This window comes from Halyomorpha halys, unplaced genomic scaffold (assembly GCF_000696795.3).
Source record: "Halyomorpha halys isolate HHAL.00 unplaced genomic scaffold, Hhal_1.1 Scaffold622.1, whole genome shotgun sequence".
Lineage (NCBI taxonomy): Eukaryota > Metazoa > Arthropoda > Insecta > Hemiptera > Pentatomidae > Halyomorpha > Halyomorpha halys.
Window position 1 is genome coordinate 460,823 of NW_027106831.1, and position 22,440 is coordinate 483,262.

At 34.9% G+C, this 22,440-nt stretch overlaps 1 protein-coding gene across 5 annotated transcripts in view; it reads right to left on the minus strand.

Annotated features, from left to right (window-relative positions):
• Positions 1 to 17,156, minus strand: part of LOC106684811 (amyloid-beta A4 precursor protein-binding family A member 3) — a gene marked incomplete at its 3' end in the record, with an annotated part of 167,214 nt that extends 150,058 nt beyond the window's left edge. For 4 of the 5 annotated variants that reach the window (XM_067045132.1, XM_067045134.1, XM_067045131.1 and 1 more), the window contains 2 exon segments: positions 13,088 to 13,225; positions 16,585 to 17,155. In XM_067045132.1, the coding sequence (XP_066901233.1) occupies positions 13,088 to 13,225; positions 16,585 to 16,730 (284 nt within the window). 5 annotated transcript variants of the gene reach the window in all.
• Positions 17,157 to 22,440: the final 5,284 nt, after the last annotated feature.

The following is a 22,440-nucleotide window of genomic DNA, read 5'->3' on the forward strand; positions in this document are numbered from 1 at the left end:
ACATGATATTATATTTCATCTGTCACTGTTTTCAATTTACTACCATACAATTCCACAAATATCAATCAATAAAAATTTTGTACTATTCAATTATCAATTATCATTTTATACCATTTATGATTTAATTAAATATTTTATATAATTCTAAATTTGTTTGTATATGCAGTTTCAGCGTGCGACAGGGTTGCTGCGGAAAGAGTCATTGAGAGCATACAGAGGATGTTCAAAGAAATCGGTTTGGCATTGAATCCTCAAAAGAGTGAGGGCATTGTCATAAATAAAGGAGAACTGGAATCAACGAAGCTCTTCCTTGAGAACGGCACTATAAAATATTTAGGATGCACATTCTCAGGAAAGCTACAGTTCAACAAAGATTTGGTGACAAAATTAAATAAGAATCTGAATAAGCTCGTCACCTCGTGCTTGCTTAAGCCCGAGCAGAAGGTCAAAATTGTCAACCAATATGTGTTCCCTGGTCTTACATACCCTCTCCAAACTGCTCCCCTCACAAAGCTACGTCCTGAAATCCTAGATGGCATCGACACAATGATTCGCAGAAGTGTTAAAGCCATTATAGGGCTCCCTGCAAACACCTCAATGGCGATGTTATATGCTCCGAGGAGGTACCGAGGTTTAGGCTTGATCCGCTGCCAATAGGAGGCTCCCTGGTCCATTGCTCAGCGGCTGTCAAATGTACCCAATGATCGCTGAATGTGCCGATAGATTGGGCGTTGATCAGGGGCATCCGAGTGTGAAAGCTCTACGACGGTCGCTACATGAAAATTCATTCGAGGAATGGGCCATTGCAGGTTGCAGGGCATTGGAGTACGCCATCATCCGCTTCATGGAGGAACTCGGGGTCGATGTCCAGGACGTGGCTAGGATAACAGAGAATATAATACTCGACTCCCTGGGAATCATCCACCACCACATGCATGGAAATTAATGAGTAAGGGAGTTATCCAGAGGAAGGATGGCATGCATGCATTGCATATCTTGTTTGTTATTTTATTTATTACTTTATTATTTTAATATTTGTTATATTGGGGAACTTGGGAGAGTGAATTTGTCGATCAATTGAAATAAAAATTATGAAATGGAAGGAACAAGAAAGGGGAAAAAAATGGGAATAAATTGAAATATTTGTATTTAGTGTGTAGACTGGAATTGATTGAAAAAGAAAAATATGGGGGAAAAAAAAGTTTTCTTTCTATTTTATTATATCATGTAAAAATATGTAATTTTTATTTGTCCGATCACAGATTGATTAGTGTGCTGTCTAATGTAGCAACCCGATGTATTTGGGCAGCATGAATGAATAAAGCATTTCTCCACTTTTTTCCTTTTCCATTCTGTATATATGTATTTCTTTTTATTATTAAACTATTGTTCATATAATTCAGCTATTATTTCTTATGCATTTACTGTTAATTTACTTGTGTTTTTTTTTTTTTTTTTTTTTTGTTGTTCACTTGATATTACAATAATTCCACAGGTGGGTAGACCCTTATGTTTGCTGTGTGTCTACATGTAAAGGTATTAGCCAACAGTCATAGTCCAGTAATTGTTTATAATGGGGTACATTGCAGGTATATTGTGAGCATATTGGGGTTTTCGTTATTTCCAAGGAAAAATAACATGGCGCGATTGATTCATTATTTTTATTTTTTTCCCTCCCTTTTTTGATTATATCTCCTACATTAACTCACCCCTTTCTCCGCTGAGTATGGACAAATATAAATGCTATAATTAATTTCAAAAATTTGCGGTTATATAATATTTTAAAACTCGTGCAATTGAGTCCCACTGGTGCTGTGGACTCGTGGGCATTCCAAAGGTATGACTAGGCCAACTATACCTTACCAAAACCAATAACCAACGGGCATTGATGACCAGGTAGTTGAACCTGATTTAACTAAATATAAAAATATTGTGTAATATTATTATTTTTTTAAATGTTTACTCAAATATAAACATCGAAAAATTGAGAAAAATAAAATTTGAGACCCAGGGTCGGTAAAAATAAGGGAATATAGATGAACAAGATGAAAATGTGGGAATATTTTTAGAGAGTAAGAACAAAACAATTGAGGAGGTTACAATGAGGGTAGGTAGTGAGGCAGGCCAATATGAAACTTCAAAACAAAAAGATAAATAACATTCTAACGAAGATGTAAGACAATTAATTCTTAAATTCATGGGAGATTCAACAATTAAACAATTAAATTCCAAATTAAACCAGAACTCCCTTGAATTAAATTTACTAAAATCCAATTTGAATAAATATTTTACTCAAATGAATGAAACATTAGACCAAAACAGATAAATTTAATGAAGAAACGAATACAATACAAAGTGAAACCTGGACTACTGAGGATAGTTGAGTGAATAATAGAGAATCCACAGTGTTTGGTAATGTTGAATGCTGTGGAATTTCAACTAATATTGTGGAAGATTATAACAGTGGTGTGATAGAAAAATTAACTAATATCAATAAGGACTTTGAAGATAACCAAGTAACTAATTGTTAAAATAAAAGTGAACTAGAAATAAGAAACAACGAAAGTTTTGTTTATAAATAAGTAAGTGATAATACAAAAAAAAAAGAAAAAAAAAAAAAGAAAAAAAAAGAAGTTATTTTATTTTAAGGATAGTAAATATAAAGTTTTATAACAAAATTATAAGGAGTGCTAAATATTTTAAAAGTAAACTAACCAATATCATTAAAGAGCCTAAAGTAAATAAGATAAAATATCTAAGTTTAGCAATAGATAATATAAAAGGAGTTTATAATAACAGAGATATAAACATTAACAAATAAGGTTATTGTTGGGGCCAACATACAATCATTAATGTATTATGTGGCAGATGCTATAAAAAACAAAACAAATCCGCTCTGTGTTGTTTTTTATATATTGCAAAAATAAACAGATGACTTCTTATCGTTTCAGTCTGCGCACAATGCACTCGTAGTTGCCAGCATTCTGGCCATCTTCGCCAGCTTTATCATTTTAGCCACGGCGGGCAAACTACTTCAGCTTATCCTCCAAGAGGACAAAGCGGGTAGATGTACTTCCTTTTGTCGATCTATCTCCTGGAAAACATCCGCTCAGGACAACAACCACAACCGGGGCCCCATCAATCACCTGTGACATAAGACTTTTTTTTTCCCATAATATGTTGTAACTCAAATGTTTCATACCTTTTTTCAACTGAAGAAGATCTTTCCCTCTTTAAACCCGTGCAGGAATATTATTATGAAGGTCTAGCCATTCATGAACCCCACTCCTGTGGGTCCTCTTACCACTACAGCCTCAAAGGCTCATCTAAATTACCTTCAATCGCTACCTCAAATTAATCCTTCCCCGCCAATTCAGCCAACCAGTAATTCTAAAGAGCTTCTTAAAAACTCTGAAATAGAAAACACACTTCCATGTTGCAAGTCTACATGTCATTCGAATTCATTGCGTCATTGTGGCAAATTTATAAATTCCTTAGGGATACAACACAAAAAACATTCTGTCCATTCAGCTGCACCAGAGCCACTTATTGACATTTTGTTGGAAGTTACCTTCATACAAAATCACTCACAACAGTTACCCTCTTGTCTCTTGGCAGACCTCATAGGCCTACCGGCCTCCATGAGCCTGTTTCACTGAGGTCAGATTGTCCAGCTACATCTGATCCTAATAAATCTAACAACATTACGTTAGAAAATATTTTCGTCCAAGACAAAACTTTAGGATCAAAACTCCCAGCTGCTTCAGATTCTAGTTACACTAGCGACAGTTTGCTGGAAAATAATTTTCTTCCATTTCCCTCACAATTGCGGTGTACCTTCAAGAGGTCCCCAATTTGTTCTCAACCTGAACCTATCCGAATGCCTCAAACCGAAATCCCAAGACCTGAACAGTCTACTCTGTTAGATGCTAATAAAACCAATGGCATTTCATTGGATGTTACATTTATATAAAATTATTTGCAACGGTTACCATCTTTTATTGGGTCTCCCTCCAAGAGGTCCCTAGCTTCTTATTCCCACTTGGCTTCTTCATACATACATCCTTAGATATGATTTCTTAGTTTTATCATATTCCCATGAATTCACACATTATTTGTCTTTTCTTTCCTCCCATGACCTCATCAAAATTTCCTACAATGTTCCAACTCCCTTGCTTATACCAAAGAAAATTAGTTCCCGAAACCTTGATTCTTTAACCATAGAAAAAATTGGTCCCTACCTTGATGAACTTTCCCTTTCCTTAGAACCTATCTATTCACTTTTATCCATTGACGATATGGTCGAATGCCTATCCTCGAATCTTCTTAAATTCCTAAACCAACACACACCTCTTAAAACCCATACCTTCAAACGCTCTCCAGCTCCCTGGATCAACTCAGAAATAAGAGATTTAATGAGAAGACGAGATGCTGCCAGAAGATGCTTCACACGCACCAGAACTTCAGAACACTATTCCACCTTTAAGTCCCTCTGAAACCTTACCTAAACATCCTTATGCCACGTCAAGGAGCAATACTTTCACAACATCCTATCCCAAGCACCTGATCCTAAATCCAAATGGAAAATCCTTAAGAACCTCTCTGTTATAAGTTTTAAATCCTGTCTATATTATCCAGTTGATCCAGAAGAGCTTAATTCTTTCTTTACTGCTCCTCCTCCTTCAACAACCTCATGCGAATTTTCATCTCTTTACATCCCTGAAATCCCATTTGAACCCAATACCTTTATTTCTTGAGTGTTTCTCCAGATGACTTAATATCAGCAGCCCTCAAGTCCAGAACTAATGATTACGGTCCAGGCAATGTTCCTCTAAAGATTATCAAACTTTGTCTCCCCACCATTCTTCCTGCCTTTCTGTACATTTATAACTTCTCCCTTCCAAATTCCGTTTTTCCCAAAGCCTGGAAGAAAGTCCTCGCCTGACCATTGAACAAAGTACCTTCTCCTTCTTCAGTTTCATACTTTTGGCCAATATCCATTTTATTCAATTTGGCCAAGCCACTAGAAAGATTAGTCCACTCTCAACTTAATAATTTTCTCAAGCAAAAAGCTCTCCTTAATCCTTTCCAATTCGGTTTTCACTCCCAACATTCCACACAATCCGCTTTATTAAAAATTTTCCAAGACCTCCAATCCGCTATAGACAATCATCATATATCAATTTTAGTTCTTTTTGAGTTTTCATAGGCATTTGACACAGTTAACCATAAGAGTCTCCTCAATAAACCTACAAGACCTTTCCATGTCAAATACTGTCCTAAAGTGGTTCTTCTCCTACCTATACCATCATTCCCAAACAGTAGTCATTCCGAATAAACCTCTTTCCTTTCCCTTTTTTCTGACACAAGGTGTTCCTCAGGGGTCTTCACTTTCACCAACCCTTTTCTCCATTTATATCAACGATCTTCCTGATTCCATTCACCAAGCACAATACCACTTTTACATGCAGACGATCTCCAAATCTATCTATCCTTCCATGCCGCCGAGATGCTTGAGGCCATCCAAAAGATACAAGAAAATATTGACAGCATTAACGCATGGGCGTTTAACAATGATTTAAAGCTGAATGCTGAAAGAACAAAAGCCATTCTTATTGGTTTCAAGTGCCTCCTTCATTCCCTCCCTTACTGTTACTGGAATAATCACATTTCCCAAATCACACGCAAATCCATAACTGTACTCAAACAATTCCTAAGATTCCATAATTCCATTTCTCTCAGAACACCCATCAGCTCCTAGTATCCTCTCTCATCTTCTACCACTTCCACTACGGTTCCTTGGTCTATGGAGGGCTATCTGCAGGACTAGAGTTAAGACTGAAGAGACTCGTGAATTGCTTTGTAAGATTTATCTTTGGGTTCCCAAGGTGCTCTCAAGTCTCCCACTGGTATACCGAGTTGAAGTGGCTCTATCCAACCTCCCGAAGGCAATACCTTCTTAGAGTTTTCCTATTCCAAGTTCTTAAAATCAAAAAACCTACCCATATCCTTGATCTCCTCACTCTTTCTTCATTCATCCACTCATTAAACACCAGATCCCAACCGATTGATTTATATATGCCCTCCTATAGAACCACCTTCTTAAGCAAATCCTTCATCATACATGCAACCTCCTTCTGGAGTTCTCTTCCCATCTCCATTCACCAGTCCTAATCCATTTCTTGGAGCAGCATTCCCTGTGGTATCAAATACCTTATACTAGATAAATTAAAAATTTTTAACGGGTGGAATGGTGTGATCTTTTACTGTGACGCTTATTGCAATCCTGCCACAAAGGCATAATCTGGTTGGAACTAAGAGAAGCTAGTTTTTCTTAAGAGGTTCGCCTGTAGTGTTGAGATGGTTAAGGACACCTTACTCAACGCCGTGGCTCACCGTTTCATCCAAATGCTGGATATTGCAAACTGCAGCTACAGGACTTCAACCGTCGGAACTAGTGAAGTACCACTTATTGCGGACCGGACCTGCATAGTTCAAAAACTGGAAGGACAAAGGGCCTGATCCTTTCGTCTAAGAGGATAATCTACCAGAGATTAAACTAGTCCTCCTTAACCCCATTAATGCCGATTTAGAATTTTTAACAAATTTTAGGCAGGTGGAATGTTGTGGCCAACATATGATCATTAATGGATTATGTGGCAGATGCTATAAAAACAAAACAAATCCGCTCTCTGTTGTTTTTTATACAGAAAAAATAGACAGATGACTTCTTAATGCCTCAGTATGCACACATTTATGTCTATGTGAGTGAAGCCATGACGCCTGCCAATAAACACCTCTATTGGAAGAAAATAAGCGCAAAAATAAAATATGTCTGGTTTAGCGGGGGTAAAGTTCGTTGCAGGCAGTCGGATGGATACCCAGCAGTAACAATAGGAAAATTAGGTGACCTAGACATCTTTAGCTGAACATTGTATATAAGTTAGCCCGATTGTACAGTTACTTTATGCTTTCTCACCAGAAATGTATTTATTGTAATTTTCTATATTTCCCGTTTTTTTTTTTTTTTTAAATGTAGCTGTCTCCATTTCTTTATGGTTGTATTCATTTTTTCTCGCAAGAAATATTTTATTTTCAATGGTTTTTATTTTTTGATAAATGACTTAGAATTTTATTTGATAATTAGCCAATCTCTATTAATTTATCTAAAAAAGGGAGATATTTATTTTTTTATTAAGCTAAAAACTAATCTATATTGAATATTCTTTTCGAAACTCTAGAAATTTATTTTTTTATTTCAAAGTTTATTTTATGTTTGCTTTTTATTTTGTTTGTTTTTTTGCTATATATAAACTTAATATTACATTTGAAAAATGTTATATCCCATTCCCCATCCACGATCCTTTATCCCGAAATTCCACTTCTCAACTGTTCAGTCATGACTAATATCCTAAATTCCTGTCATATCAATGCACAATCCCTTATCGCACACTACGATGAATTTCAGAAATATTTTTTAGACAATTTTTATCACATTATAGCAGTATCTGAAACCTGGCTAAAACCTTTTATCCCTTCCTCCCAGATTTCCCTACCAAATTACTCGTTTCTACGCCATGACAGACCTGATCGCACGGGAGGTGGTGTCGGTTTATATATCCATGAAAGTCTTAAGGCCAAAATCCTCCTACAGTCTCCTTCTCATGACTTTGCTCACATGGAATACTTGTTGATTGAAATTTCCTCCTTTATCTCTCCTCTGTTATTTGCCGTAGTTTACCGCCCTCCTTGTCTTCCATTCGACAACTTCTTTGAATCCTCCCTCGTCAACCTGGTTTCCCACTACACCAATATTATTGTCGCCGGAGATTTTAACGTGAATATGCTCTCACAATCTCCTGAAAAACACTTCCTAACTGACCTACTGTTTTCCCAAAACCTTCATCTTGTTCCTTATTCTCCTACCCATCACACCCAATTTTCCGACACCTGGTTAGACCTTTACATCTGTGAATCCCCTATCAAAATCCTGCCTTTTTCTCAACACATATCGTCTCCTCACTATGCACTTGTAGTTGCCAGCTAATCATTTTATCCACGTTGGGAAGACTACTTCAGCTCATCTTCCAAGAGGACAAGGCGGGCAGATGTAAGTCCATTTGTTGATCTACCTCCTGGAGAACATCCGCTCAGGACAACCACAACCAGAGCCCCATCAATCACCGGTGATATAAGACTTTTTTCCCTCTATTGTTCAACTTCAATATAATTTCTTTATAGTGTTAAGTTGGGTTAAGTTCCTTTTTTTACATTTATTTTTCTAGTTTATATGTTTTTAGATATTTTTTAAACATTTTTATTATGTTATAATAATTATGTTCAATTATTTAAAATATAATAATAACAAAATTCAGCAGTTCATTTATTTTATTTTCAGCACTATTCACTGTTGGGCTAGCAAAGGTTCCTTTTGAACCCCTACCTGCTATAACACTTATGTTTTTAAAATAATAAGCTATGACCAAATAGTAACGTATAAGTGAGTTTATAATGGAATAAAGTGTAACATGTAACATGAGATGATAAATTATGGACAACATGAAAGCAATAAATTGATACTAAGTTATAGAGAAAATTATGAATTGAAGAATATTTGGGGAGGACTCTACAATGAAATAATTCTGAGTAAACAACAAGTGAGTCCTTTTAGAAGTGGTATTATAATGAACCAAAAAAAAATGCATGATCAGTTTGATGATGATTCAAGATGGAAAGAAGAAATTAATGTATTTAAAGTGAAATTAATGTTTTTCAAGGCAAATTAGACTTTAACTATAAAATGAGGTATATTATTTCAAAAACTTCTTCCAATAATAATACCATTGAGGACATAAAATGCAAGAAGAATATTTACCCGGATAAACAGGTATGTTTAGATGGAAGTCCCCTATGTCAGAAGAATTAATTTTAAAAGAAGCTTCTATTCAAACTAATGAACAATTTTACCATAAATGAAAAGAAAAATTCAATTATTAAAAAAAATATGGTTGAATTTTATGTTAATGACTCAGAACAAATTAGCACAAATAAAAATGTTATTCATAGAATTAAATTATTGGACAAAGCCACCATAAGATTTTTATCAATTAATTAAATTTGTTATTTAAGACCTAACACATCTGAAATGAACTATATCATTCTAGAATATCATAAAAATGTATACCCAGCAAGAAGTATACATGAAGAAAAATTAAATCTAATGGTCATCAATTTGATTCAGTTATTATTAGATTAATTTGAAGAAATGAAAAATAAATATGGCATTTTCAACACAGTTACATCAATTTAAGCTTAACAATTTAACTAAGCGATGTGCAAAAATTTTCAAAATATACCATTCAAATTACATAAAACATATCTAAGGTTATATAAAACAATTCAATAACTACAGAAAACCTTTTGAAGATGGAATTTTTTTATGAAAAAAATTATGAAATAGCGATATTTGTGGAGTCAAGATATGCCACCAACACTAAGAAAACTTATTTAAGACTGTATTAAACAATTAAATGAATTAAAAAGACACACTGGAAATAATTTTTTTTGTAGAAAAAATGTAAAGGTTTAGAAATATTTTTGAACTCAAAATATACCATTGACATTTAAGAAAACTTATCTGAAGTTATATTAAATAATTAATTAAGACTTATTAAAGACAAATGTTTCTGTAAAGAAGATTGTAAAAATTTTAGAAATATTTTTGGAGTTAAAAGTTGTAAACAACTAATATTTTGAATACCACTAGGTATTTTATGCTGGTATGTATTCTGAATCACTGCTTCTTAAAAATTATTTCAACACAGTAAATAATATACTTTAGAATAGAGTAGGATATAGAAGATTTATTATCTTAAAAGATAAAATCAACTTTATAAAACAAAGTTTTTACATCATACATATACAGTGTACCATATAAGAAAGAAAAACATAGCTTTCAAATATATCATATACAAATAAATGTATTTTTTAAGTTTTCTTTCATTGATCTAATAAAAAAAAAATTGAATTTTATTTTCAACAATGTTTAACATTATGTTGTAACATCCCATTAGTAGGTTAATGGGATACAGCTAAGGCAAGGCTAACCTTAAGAGGAAAAGTGATCCACTCCTTTCCTAGAACTAGAGGATTTACAGACAGACTATCAGGATAAACATAGTCATTACAGAATGGACAAAGACAAAAATTTATTTAAACACAGGACTTAAAAAATAAATTTAAAAGCATTAGAAATTTTCAAATGATAAATTTAATTCTTTCCCAAAGTAAAACAGATCTTAAATATATTCTTGAAAAAACAAGTTGTAACTAGAATGTTATGATTTAAAATGAAAATAACATTCTATAAATGAATATAACACTCAGAAATAAGGAAAGATGATTAAATATGTATTAACATCATATATGCATGAATCTTAATACGATAAACTTTTAGAAAAGTAAGATATTAGAAAAAATTGTAATAAAAAAAATTAGCCAATTGTAATTAATATAGGTTGATATAAAATATTTGATAATATGAACTAGTTTACTAAAGATGACAAAATATTGTAAACTTGAAACTAATATTTATTATATAAAAACTATAAACATTGGGTCAAATTAATAATTTTATTTTGTAATCCTAATGTGAAAAAGTTTAAAAAAAAAAATGAAATATTTGTTAAATTTTGAAACTTGTTTATTCAAAACCCAGAGGTGAATGTAGTATTATTTCATGTCTATTGTAAGATAAAATAAAAAAAATGTTAACTGTTGCCATGAGCAGAACAAAGATATTGGAAGATGAACAATAAAATGAGTATTGCAAAAAATATGAGAAAATGATAATTAATATAAATAATATTGAGAAAATATAATTAATCTGATATAAAAGAAAATGTTTATATTTTATACGTAAAAAGTTATGAGTTATACCATAAGTTTTAATAAAAAATTATTTACAATTTATAAATAATTCCTTTGAACTATCGGGTTATTAGATATATTAATTAGCATTTTACTGCATTATGTTGATAAATAACATTTACATAATCAATTGTATGTGAGATCAATATTGAGTAACTTTGAGTCATAAATTTAAATAATTGAGTGATTACTATTTTAAGACAAGTTTTTTCAAGATAATGCACAAGGAACAATGCAGTCTATTTAAAACAAATGCTTGTCATGCATTTGTTTTTAATGATATAAACCAACCGATCATCTTCTCCAATCAATAAAAATACAACACAGTGATGATAAAAATGAAAAAAAGACTTTCATTTTATAATACAATTTAGCCAATGGAAGATATTGGAAGATGGAAGAAATTAGTTTCTTATCAGAAATAAAGAAAATAATCAATCAGAAAACAACATCACAATAAATACCATACGTATATGAGGAGGCTGAGTGGGCTAAGGTGCTTGATATAGGTAATCCAAGTTAAGTAACATTGAGTGTAATCAGTACTTGGATGGGTAACCACTAATGCAAGCAAACCACAGTTCTCTTCCTTCCATGGTTTTGTGAGGCATGTCATCCAAGTAGACTAAAACCAACCGGGTGTAGGAGTAACGACCTCAACCTCTGAACCTTAACTAGGAATACCGCTGTGGCCTTCCAGGATGTACTATAACTGCCCGAAAGGTGGATCCATGGATGGTATGTTATAGGCTCTCGTGCCCCTGCTGACCCAGAGTAGCCACAATCAATGGACCTAGACTGTCATTAAAATTCAAGCGAGTCAGCCGGAAGGACACTGATGAATTAAACCCGAAGGGACCAGTTATGGAACTCAACCCTGCCCAGTTCAGATCAAGCTGGATGAAGACACAGAGCACAGTCATATGCAAAACGTTCAACTATAACATCACTGAACGTGATACCAGAACCTAAAAAAACCTGACAGATGATCATAGGTTTGCAACAGACCGAAACTCTTGGTTGACACTGGCATGTATCTTGGTATTTTTGTGTTGTTAAGAAACTGATAAATCATTATATGTAGTACTGTTACTAGGTGGTTGTGCACACCAAGCATTGTGAACAGACTTGGGATTTACTAAATACCAAGCAATCACTCATCACATATTTTCAAAGACTTGGTTCATCACACCAAGCAATTATTTGTCACTCATTCAGCCCCAAAAGAGACTTTAACACTCTTAAGTTCTATTTTAAACGTCACCCACTCATTTGACATTCAAGTTGTTTAGCATTTATTATCACTTTTCAATTTCTGTGCACTGTTGTATGACATGATTTAATTAATCATACTTCATTATCAATTCTATCAATGCCAGGTTCGTTTAATTTTTTTCTCTTCTCTTCTTTCTCTGTCAATGGGGGTACCATTTCCCTTCTACATTATTCATTTTATTTTTTGTACAGAAGAAGATCTCCCACCACTGATAACACCCTCATACATCACCCTAACATACTTCTGAGCTAAAACCGTTCGAAATTTAAATTTGCCCCATCAAATTTAAGGTGGGCGGTATGTTCAGTCCACAAAAGTATCATTTATGTGTTGTTGTTATATCGCTGGACTGTATATTCATAAATACAAGAGGGGGAGCGCCATATGCCACTATGATATTCACGTAACCCTCCGTTGCCACCTTTCTCTGTTGAGCAGCAGCGGCAAACCATCTATCAGGTGACCCATAACATATGGGGCAGACAGCGAGTACCCAGTAACACAAGTAAGATCTTTTCTACCGACCCAAATGGCGACCCTCACCACATCATATTTATATTTCACCTATAGACCACTTTTTCCCCCATATCAAGATTATTACTTATCAAACTAACCTTATTGTATTCTTTTCAGCCTCGCCCTTCCACCAGTTATTTTGTTTTATTTTAATTTATTAATTTTTCTCAATATCACTTTTTCTAATTAAACCCTTTCTGATATCTTAAAACCTAGACCTGGATCTAATTCCTACATTACTTAAAATTTGAGGAAGGTCCAGTCAAAACAGTCTGCGATAATGTTAAAAAAATCCTATAATATAATAGAATATAACTTCTATCAACCAATAGTGATTAAAAAAGAACATTTTTATATCTAAAGTACCTTGAATCTCGGAGTTTGTAAGAAGCTGGCTTAGTAGCCGAAAGCTGCAAAACAACTTTACTTTCTTGGCCTGGTTCTTCACCATTACTTTCTTCTGTCGAACTTTCTTCCCTTGCACTTTCACCTTCTTCACAGTCTCTGAAAATAATTGTAATTATTTTAAGAGTTGCAGTTACTCTATAAAGATAAAAAATAAAGGAAATTATGTATAATAGAATGAAAATCTGTATTTAGATTTAAAAAACAAAAGATAGAAAATAGTAATAAATAGCACAAAATAAACAATAGTGCAAGAAAGGGTACCTATACTGTGGTAAGGTAAGAGATTGATATATAAGTAAAAATAGGAGTTACACTAAAGGGAGGGAGAACACGAACTGTGCTCCTACCCTTGTACACCCTCCAGTTGTGGACACTCAAAGGCAACTATTATGTACCTAAGGTGGTATGTTAATCAAATAAATACATTTTTTAAAGGTAATTTTGAATGCCAATGACACATGTGTGGTATCAGTAAAAAATGACTCATCAATTGTATCCCAAAATCTCAAATACAACATCACAACCCTCAAAGAATGGTGTAAAAATTGGAAAATTAAAATATGTTCCAATAAATCTTATCTAATTACCTTGACCCTTCATCATACGGAGTTGAGACTTAGGACTCCAATAAACTATCGAATTCCTCTTGTTTCTAATACTTACAATCCCAAGTCCTTCATAAATTCCTCAACGCTTCTTACTTTGTCACAAATAAAATCATCCGAAATGACCTCAATGTTCCATAATTGGCCAATCTAGCCTGAATAATGATATTAATCGTTCCGTTCTAAACTTCTTAACCACCAAAACCCACTAGTTTCTAACCTTGCTTCCTCTTCTATTCCTGACAATCCTGTGAGGTACCTGAAAAGAAGAAGGCCTTGAGATCTTCTAATTTAGAAATGTAATTGGAGTGTTACCAATGAATAGTTTCTCCACAAGTCTGTATTATGCCATTGTAACACTGATATCACATTTACTAGATGTTTTTTTATGTAATACAGTTATAAACATTGTTAATAGAAAAATTAAATATATATTTTTTAATTTATTTATTGCTATTTACAACTGTACATTCATATACATACAGCTAGTAAGTTTGATTTTAGTTTATACAGGCGTGTAGATAAACTACCCATTGGTAGCACTCTAATGACGTTTTTACATTACCAAGTCTCATGGCCATCTTCTTTTCAGGTGGCTCGGAGGAATGTCAGGAATGGTAGAGGAAGCAAGGTTAGAAAATAGTTGGTTTGGGTGGTTAGGGAGTTTCTAATGGTAGGAATGATATCTGCTTCAGGCTAGATCGGTTACATACGAAACATAAGGTCTTTATGTATGATTTTATTTGTGACAAAGTAAGGAGCATTAAGGATTTTGGATTGTAAGGATTGGATATGAGAGGTATTCAAAGGTTTAGTAGAGCCGCAAAGCTCAACTCTGTATGTCCCAATAAAAAATAATAATTAACTTCGATATTTGCTATGATACATAATAATAAAAATAATGACATTCCTCCAACTAAGTGTAGGAAAAAAGTTTGTATACAGAATGTTTTATAACGTGATAATATCATAACATTTTTTTGCCAATACAGAATTGAAAAAAATGATAATCTTATTCTTTTTCTTATTTAGGATTATCAATGATAATTAATGCAGTCCCTTACAAGGCTAAGGCTTAACAGCTGTTAAAGACTGACAATTCCATATATTGCATCATAAATGTAACATTTACTGCCTATTCCCATGCAACCACAATGATAAAAAAGTATAAATATAGATAAAATAGTTAAAACACTTAGTACATTAAATAAACAAAAGCAAAGAAATATATGATATTTTAATAAATAATAAAAAACCTTTAATAATTAATAGAAATTTTTTAAATATTAGAATAACAAGATTATAGCTGGTTTGGAGGAGAAGGTTAATGGTTTCAGCAAAAATCTCAAATATATAATTTTTTTTAAAAATATTATTTTACATAAATAATATTATTTAAATATACATTTGTTATTTTTACTTTGTATATAAATATCACTAAAAACATTTACAATTACAATGCTGTGCTTTATTCATCAAACTCTATTTTTTTATATTTCAATTTCCCTTTAGTAGACAGTTCTCTCTGATGGATTCCCAGAGCTGTCCATTATAGAGAAGTTTCATTGTTACAAGTTCAGTAGAAGTAATACTATTATTTTCTACAAGCGTATACTTATTAAAGAAGGTCTACCACAATAGATACGGTTACAGTAGTTGATACTATGAGGGTTCACTTTAAAAAATATACCTCTGCAAAAAAATATATGTAATCTTGACATATGTTTTCAGAACTTCACTTCACACAATCACTGTACATAGAGACTGTGCGAACTGTAATTTTAATAAAGTCTAATATTTAAATGCAATTTAAAAAGAATTAATTAAATTTAAGGGGAAGAATGATTATGTTTTATATAAGTCTATATAACTCAATTTTTTTGAGGCATTTATAATAGAATAATTTTTCATGATAATAATACATTTTCCTCAAACCATTCAAGATTTGAATAAGTAATCTAAAATATAAATGAGATATCTTAAGTATTATTACAATATAATCTTAAAACAAAACTTGAAATCGAACATATATAATTGAACTATTAGTTGTAATTAGTCGCATTTACTGTAAATCATGGAGTAAGTGATCAAGACTCAGTCTTTGTTTTCTTTTTATTGTAGATCCCAACATTTAACCCTAGGCAAAGCTCAACGTTTGACCTGGATGATGGCCCATATGCTTGTGTTGAAACGTTAGCATATACAACAAAAAAAATAAATATGACTAACACTTAAGCTAATATATAAATTAATAACAAATATAGAATGTAACTTTAATGAAATTGGGCGAATCTTACAGGTTTCAAAAGAGAAAAGAATTAACTAGGTTTTGAACCTAGAACCTTCCTCTTGAATTGGAGGAAAGAAATTAAACTGTTTGAATGTAACATATCAGTTTTTAAATCATGAATGATTTATATTCTTGTATAATAGTCATGTCTTCAAAATATTTCCTAATTATCAGTAGTTTTTTTTCATCAAATTAATAAATCAGCCAAGTTTAGACTAGTAAAGAGTGAACTTTAAGTACTTACATAAAATATAATATAACTTTCAAGAGAAAATTTAAAACAATCGTTAAATGATTAAACAATAAAAGTGTAGCTCTTAACAATATAATTCAAGTAATTGTTAAAAATTAATTTATGTAAAAAACCCCTAACTAATCGATTACATTTTAACAAGATAATTTAGATTGTAAAATACACGATTAAATGATACTAAATATATTTTGGCAGTAAAAACAGTAACAGAAAATCAATCAATTCAGATCAAAAAGGTTGTCTAAAATACATATCATAATTGTAAAGACTGGAGATGGGTAAACAATAAAATTTGAATAACACTTACCTATTATGTCTCTGTTTTGTTTCCATCATGAAAGCTTCATTATCAGGTACAGAGTTCAAATTAATATCCCTTGGTCTACACTTTGGGAAAAGTTTTGTTATATGTTCAGTATTGCTGAGATTATCAACTTCCACAAGGCTAGCCATAGTAACCTATACACAGTTTAGGATAAACTTCAATTGATATCCAGGATGAGGTTTCTAGAAGTTTTAAGTTCTGAAATCGTTCTACTGCCAAATGTTTTCTCATTGGTACATGAAGAAAACATAATAAACAATCCTTCTTCATCTATTATAATGATTTGCATCAATATGTTAAGAAAATTAAAACTACAAGTACATCAACCCAAGCTTTTTCCATCGATCCAACGAATGTAGACACATTTCACCAGTCACTTGGTGTCCAGTCATCTTCTAGCTGTTGATTATAAACATTATAATACCCTAAACAGTCTTCTTCCCCGAAACAGACTTTCATAAACTTTAAAATTACACATAATCTAAGACAAAAATTGCCCAACCTCCGACACTTTCAGGGAGTATATAACACAGCTGTTTATTGATAGGTGTTGCTAACTAAATCACTTTGCGGGAAATAAAAATAAAAGGTATACTGTTTGTAAATTCACTTAGTAAAGACTTTAGAATATTAAAACCTTATAAATTTATCTAAAAAAATTACTCAAGATTAATTTGAATATTTAACTATTGGCCAATTGGCATTACCAATTAATATTCATCATAATACTGTATACAGATATATCTTTCAGAACAATTTAATCATTATGTTTTTTATTTGATTTTAACATCATCACCAGCCAAATTTATTTATTTTGTTTTAATTTATGTTTATGATCATTTTATTTTGTATTTCTCTCATTTCAAATTTAGATTATTCTTTTATTTATTAAATGTTAATTTTAAAATTTTCCTTTCTTTTATTTTCTTCCAATAAACCTTTTTTTTCTCCAATATTTAGTTTTATTTATTTAGGGGTCTGAAATTTAGGTTTATCTTTTATAATCACTCTCAAGCGGTGTCATCAATCAAACTTGCTGATGGAAACGCTTTTTCAGGGAAAGAAAAGTAAAAATGCCTAGCACGATATCTCAAACAATAATGAAAGCCACCTGGACTTGTATACTAGAACTGTGGGGAAGAGCTAAAAACTCTAACATCAAACACGTTTAATCCTTTCAATCCAAATTCTTTCTAACAATAGACAATCTAACTAATAACACGCAGCAAAAGAGACTTTTTATGAGTAATATTACCATTCTCCAGCTCAAAATGGGCCGTCGGAGTATCGTGGCAGACGAACTACGCGCTCTCTCACAACGGTACAATATTATGGTGATCCAGGAACCGAGCTGCCGGGGAAACTAGGTCACGGGGTTCAGCCTCACTTCAAGGGTTATAGCCCTGAGCAGTAAAGAGAGGATACCCAGGGTCGCTATAGTAGTTAATAATCCGAACCTCGATGTGATGGATCTTGGGCAGTACATCACGGCGGATTCCGTTGCATGCTATGTCAGGTGGGGAGATGTTACCTATACGCTGGTATCGGCTTACCTACCAAGCGGCAATGAAAGCGGGGATGACATAGCTGCCTTGGAGATGGTTACCACTAGCTCTAGAAGCGTCATCATCTGCTCCGACACAAACTCCTGGAACACGGTATGGGGATCCAGTCTAACAAGTAGAAGAGGTGCTAAGCTCGAAGAGTTTATTGCGAGGATCCAGCTACTAGTATTGAATGAAACTTCTGCCATCTCTACATTTTCATGTGTAAGGGGGCAGAGTTAGATTGATGTGACGCTGGCCTCGCCCGTAATAGCGAACCGAATTATTGTTTGGGCTCTCTGATCTGAGATGAGTTCCGACCATCGAGCTATAGCTTTCAAGCTTACAGAAGGTCCCGAAAGTTTCCACGGCATTGAGAAGGGGTAATAACCCAAGGAGCAAATTGGAATGCTTTCCGGACAACGCTCGAGGGAAAATTAGTCGACGAGGAATGGGATGCGGCGGGAACGGTCCAACCCGATGACTTAGACTAGACAACCGAGTGACCAGAATCACAGACATTATTCGTGATACGGCTGAGGAATCTCTCCGGCACCGGAAGGCAAGGGCTCGACCTGTCCCATGATGGACGCCGGCCTTAACTACCATGAAAAGAGAATCTACAAGGCCCGGCGGTCATACCAGAGATGTAGTTGTGAAGAACAGCGCGCTGCTCTACGTGACGAGTACAGATCTGAGGCCAAGGCATATCGAAACCAGGTGAGGTCACGTCAGAGGAAATCTTGAGATGAATTCATCGTCGAGGAGTCATCCAAGAATCCCTGGGGTATTCCATATAGGGTGGCCTTGGGTAAGCTGACCTCACTGCAGCTAATCTCAGCGCTGAGGCATGGAGATAACCAAGCATCTACTCTGGACAAGGCGTGTAAGATGTTCATCGAGGAAACCTATCCAAAGGATGACCCCTTGATGATCCCAAGATAGATTCATAAGGCACGCCACGATATATCCATCTGGTACGGACTTGTGGCCGCTGTGAGATATATGGGATCTCCGTGTTGCTGTAGCTAAGCAAAGGACAGGTCGTGCTCCTGGTTTAAACATGATTGCCGTGGTAATATTAAACCATAGTATCCCCTACATTGAAGAAAAGCTGTTAACAGTGTTCAATGACTGTCTGGATAGGGGACACATTCCAAGAAGCTGGGAAATTGCTGAGGTCAAGCTGATATACAAAGAAGGAGATAAGAATAAGCAGTTAGCCAAGTCTTATAGGCCCATATGCCTCCTCCCCGTAATAAGCAAAGTGTTGGAAACCATGATGGTCACGAGCCTACGATCAGTCTTTTCAAGAGCTAGCCGTCCACTACTGTACGGATCCACTAAAGACAGAGGAACCGCAGACACCTTGCTGAGAGTGCGCCGTGACGTTGAAGAGAGGGCGGAGAAGTATGTTATGCTCCTCCTGTTTGATATATCTTCTGTCTTTGATAATGTGTGGTGGCCGAGCGTACTCCAGAAATTGCAAAAATATGAGGCCTCGAGCAACTGCAGTAGTAGTAGTACTACTGCCGTAGTAGTAGCGTCGAACAGCAGAGCCAGATTAAAAGATGAAGCTGGTCGGTGCGCCAACCTGATAGGAGCCTGGTGTGAGAAGAAGAAGTTGAAGATGGCTGCTGTGGTGTGAGGTTGTGAAATACCTTGGCGTAAGGCTTTGGAGAAAGTTCAATCTGACACCTCATTTAGACTACATGAGAAGTAGGGTAGCCCTTGCTCTTAATGGACTCAATCGTATCGGGGGCGCATTTTGGGGTCTCAGATACCCAGCAACATTGACCATCTATAAAGGAGTGGTTGTGGGTATCTTAAGATATGCATCCCCAGCATGGAGTAGATATCTCTCGAAAAGGCAAAAGAGAAGGTTGACAACAATACAGAGGATAACTGGAGGAGTGCCTTGATTGATCTTCTCCTGTAGGAAGACTATTATCGACACCAGATAAAGAGGGAAGGTCTAGCGGATTTACCGGAGAACATCCAAGCGATTATTGCTGAAAACCCTAACAGATGGAAGAGGATCCTTCGAGAAGAAACCTTGCAATAATGGACCCAACGGTGGGTGGATTGCTCAAAAGGGGCTACCCTAAGGAATTACTTTCCTACCGTTGGTTCACGCCTAGAATCAACGTGGGTCCTCCCCGAATACTGGGTCTCATAGTTCCTCACGGGGCATGGGGGGTTTCCGTGCTAAGCTCACCGCACATGGCATAAACATCTATGCCCAATTTGTCAGGTTCCAGAGATCGCCGAGCATGTACTAGCCTGTACCGCCTATGAAGCACTGAGAGCCAAGATGATGAGGGAAACAGGACTCTATGTTCTGACGGAGAGCGATCTTCTTGAGTTGATGAAGAAAGAAAACTACCCGCACTACAAGACCTTCGTGTATGGGTGGAAGGAAGCTGTGGCATCTACTCACTTCTCCCTGGGTAGGAGAGAATAAGCTACACCAGCAAGGCCTCTGTAGAAGAGCAAGATATATTTTGTAGCAAGAGCAAGCTGTGTACACAGCTATATAAATGTTTGTCATATGCAGTAATGAGTTGTACCCACTGCTGCGATTACTCGTATTGTCTAAAAGGCTGGGTAGGGTGATAAATAAATAACCTTATTTATTTCATGACCTTAATGACTTCATATCCCATTTGTTTCAGAACTTATTAATCCAATTTCACCATATTCCACATTATTATTTTGTTTTATATATATTTTGCTACATACTATTTCTATCATTTAATTTATATATCTCTAGATATGTTGTGAATGAGTTGAAACACATTTCATAGGTGCGTTAAGTGTTCCTTTTCCATTTTACTTAAGACCAGCAGGTCATCCATATATACTTGGTTCATGGACTCGTCTAGCCCTGTTAAAACTTCGTCCATCAGCCGCTGAAATGTAATGGGGCGCTCTTTAAACTAAAGGGCACTTCATGAACTCGAAATGACCACGCTCAAACGTAAGTATCGTCTTGGGACGGTCTTTAGGTGCATCTGGACCTGATAGTAATCTGCTTCCAGAGCGAGCGTACTAAATATAGTGGCTTCGCCCAACCTATCCAGGAAATCCTCCAGTTGCCGTAGAGGATATTCCTCGTCTACCTATTCTTGTTACGTTTCTGGTAGTCGATCACAACCCTATATCTTTCGATATTTTCAACCTCTTTCTCCTATATATCTTATATAGTCTATAATAATATATCTTCCACAAGAGTCCAGCTACCTCTGCCATATGCCTTCTTTAACATTTCCTTCATAACCACCCATTAAGTCTCCTCATTGGTCTGAATTTTATTTAGGATGCTTCGCTTAACTCTACATATTAGTGCGGCCTTTAGAGAAATAGCATCATTCCTGGCCAATAAATCTTCAGATACTATTGCCTCCATTCACACCATAATTCTGTCGCCGCATTTGAGGAAGTAGTTTAATTCTCCTATTTCTCCTGAGAATCGTTCCAAATTAGATATGGCTTTTCTGAGGTCCTGATACGTCGCCGTCCGCATCTTCATCGTAGCGAGCATATTGGCTTGGACTGCCGCAAACGTAGTCTCAGGTAGTGTAAGGAGCACTGGAACCGTCGGAGTCAGGAGGACTGCAGAAGCTGCGGCCCTTCGTGAGCTATCGGATTAGTTACTGGAATGTTAAGGACTACCTGCTTTACTAGTTGTTTTGGCTGTTTTGGCGCAATCCATATTAAAATAAATCAAATAAAAAGAATCGAGTTGTTAAAAAAAAAAAAATTAGGTTAAAAATAAAAATAAAAAACGTCTAGGAGAACAGAGTTACCGGACTTCGGCAACACCAAACGGCATCCTTGTAAACTTATAGTGACCCTTCTCAAAAGTAAATGCCGTCTTATGTTGATCATTAGGGTGCATTTTAATTTGATATTACCCAGTCTTCAAGTCTAGTGTGCTGAATATCGTCGTCCCGCTTAGTCTGTCCAAAATGTCTTAGAATTTGGATACTTCTCATCTGTCATATTTTCTCTCAGCTTCCGGTAGTCTATTACGACCCTGTACTTTTCGCCTGGCGTGATTTTCTTTTTCACCGCCCACAATGGACTATTGTACGTCAATAATGATTCCTTGACGTTTTAAACTTTCTAATTCCTCCCAAATATGTTGACCTAGTGCATGTGGGTATCTCCTCTCTTTTATATATGTCATCTTGTCCTGTTTCAGTGGAATCTCATGGACAGTCTTCCCGGCTGCCCCGAGGATATCCCCTTCTTTAAAAAAAAAATCATCGTATTCCATCTTCAGTCGCTG